At 58.1% G+C, this 1,419-nt stretch overlaps 1 protein-coding gene across 1 annotated transcript in view; it reads right to left on the bottom strand.

Moving 5' to 3' along the window:
* The window catches only part of LOC123172982 (uncharacterized), a 4,001-nt gene extending 3,894 nt beyond the window's left edge, over positions 1-107 (bottom strand). The window contains exon 1 of the mRNA XM_044589856.1: positions 27-107. Within this exon, the coding sequence (XP_044445791.1) occupies positions 27-107 (81 nt within the window). The remainder of the gene's footprint in view (positions 1-26) is intronic.
* Positions 108-1,419: the final 1,312 nt, after the last annotated feature.

Below are 1,419 nucleotides of genomic sequence, written 5' to 3'. Positions count from 1 at the left end.
GGCGAGCTGGCGCCGACGGAGGCAACGGGCGCGGGCGGGCTCGCGGCTGGACGCGACGCGCAGGGGTGCTCGTCTGTAGGGGAGCGCGGCACGCGGTGCTGCGGCATGGTGCGGCTGCCAGATCCGGGGCGCCGCATGTGGATGGTGCTCTGCCGTCGCCCCTGCACGGATCTGCGGCGTGCCGGTCGCGGGTGGCGTGCGTCGGGCTCCGGGACGCCCGGATCTGGCGCGTAGGAGGCATGCTGGGCGGGAGAGCTCCTGGCAGCGCGGATCTAGACGTGGTGGCACATGGTGACCGCGGCCGGTTCGCGACCGCGGGCGGTGCTGGGGCAGAGGCGCCCGGCCGCGGTTTGGATGCGGGGTGCAGGACCTGTTCTCGTGTCTGCAGGCCCGTCGTCGGGGAGGCTTGATGGTGGCCCTGCACAACGATGGCACGCTTGTTGTGTGTGGGGTGCACAGCCCAGTGGAGTCAAGGGTCGACTTCGGCTGCTGCGTGGGAGTGGCTGTCCCGGGCGAAAGCCTGGCCGGTGCTGGCCGGCCGGCGGCGAGGGCGCCTGTGGGCGTCGCCATCCTCCTTGGAGGCGTCGTCGCGGGAATCTCACAGCCAGATCTTCCGGATCAAGTACTTCGGGTGAAAACCTAGATCCTGCTGCAGGGTCGGACGGTGGCGTCGTCTTGAACGTCGTTCCCCTCTTTAGGGTGCCGTCTTCAAGACTTTGATCCCTGTAGTGCCTTCTTACGACTGGGCGTGCACGGTGGCTTCTGTGGCAACGATGACGGCGGTGAGCAATGTCGGAGGCATGGCCCTGGTCGTGGTAGCCGGCTCTTCTTCTCCGGCGTGTCCGTGGGAGTGCCTTGACTGTCTGTTGTTGTGGAGTCGAAGCCGCGGTAGGAGACCGGTGGTATACGATGACGCGTGACAGGTGGTTCGTTCGGTAATCCTCCGTGACGCCACCCCTGCTCAGTTTCCTTAGTAGTCCACCGTCGGAGTCGGAGCTGCGATGCCTAGTGTGGTTTGTAAGGAGTGTTGTGCTGCAGCTACTAGAGGAGCTGTTTTTCTTTTGATCTTCGGATCCTTTGGTCCTAGGACCTTCACCACCTTGTTGTTTTCCGCTGCTTCCTGCTATTATCAATGAATGCCAGCAATGCTGGATCTTTCAAAAAAAATTTAGTACCAATCCCAACCATTTACTAGAATCGGTGTTTCATTTTTAAAGCATTACTATGTCATCGAGTATTTACAAGTCAATAAAAATTGCCTTATACCAAAATGGTAATGCAGTTACTACCTATATAGTTGTACTAGCTAATAGCAATTAGTTGTACTAGCTAATAGCAATTGGCTCTATAAATCGGTCATAATACAATTACCATAAAATATGTTCTCCATTCCCCTAAAAAAGTATGTTCTCCACTAAA

This window comes from Triticum aestivum, unplaced genomic scaffold (genome assembly GCF_018294505.1).
Source record: "Triticum aestivum cultivar Chinese Spring unplaced genomic scaffold, IWGSC CS RefSeq v2.1 scaffold27977, whole genome shotgun sequence".
Classification (NCBI taxonomy): Eukaryota; Viridiplantae; Streptophyta; class Magnoliopsida; order Poales; family Poaceae; genus Triticum; species Triticum aestivum.
This window is presented reverse-complemented; position numbering and strand designations above follow the sequence as displayed.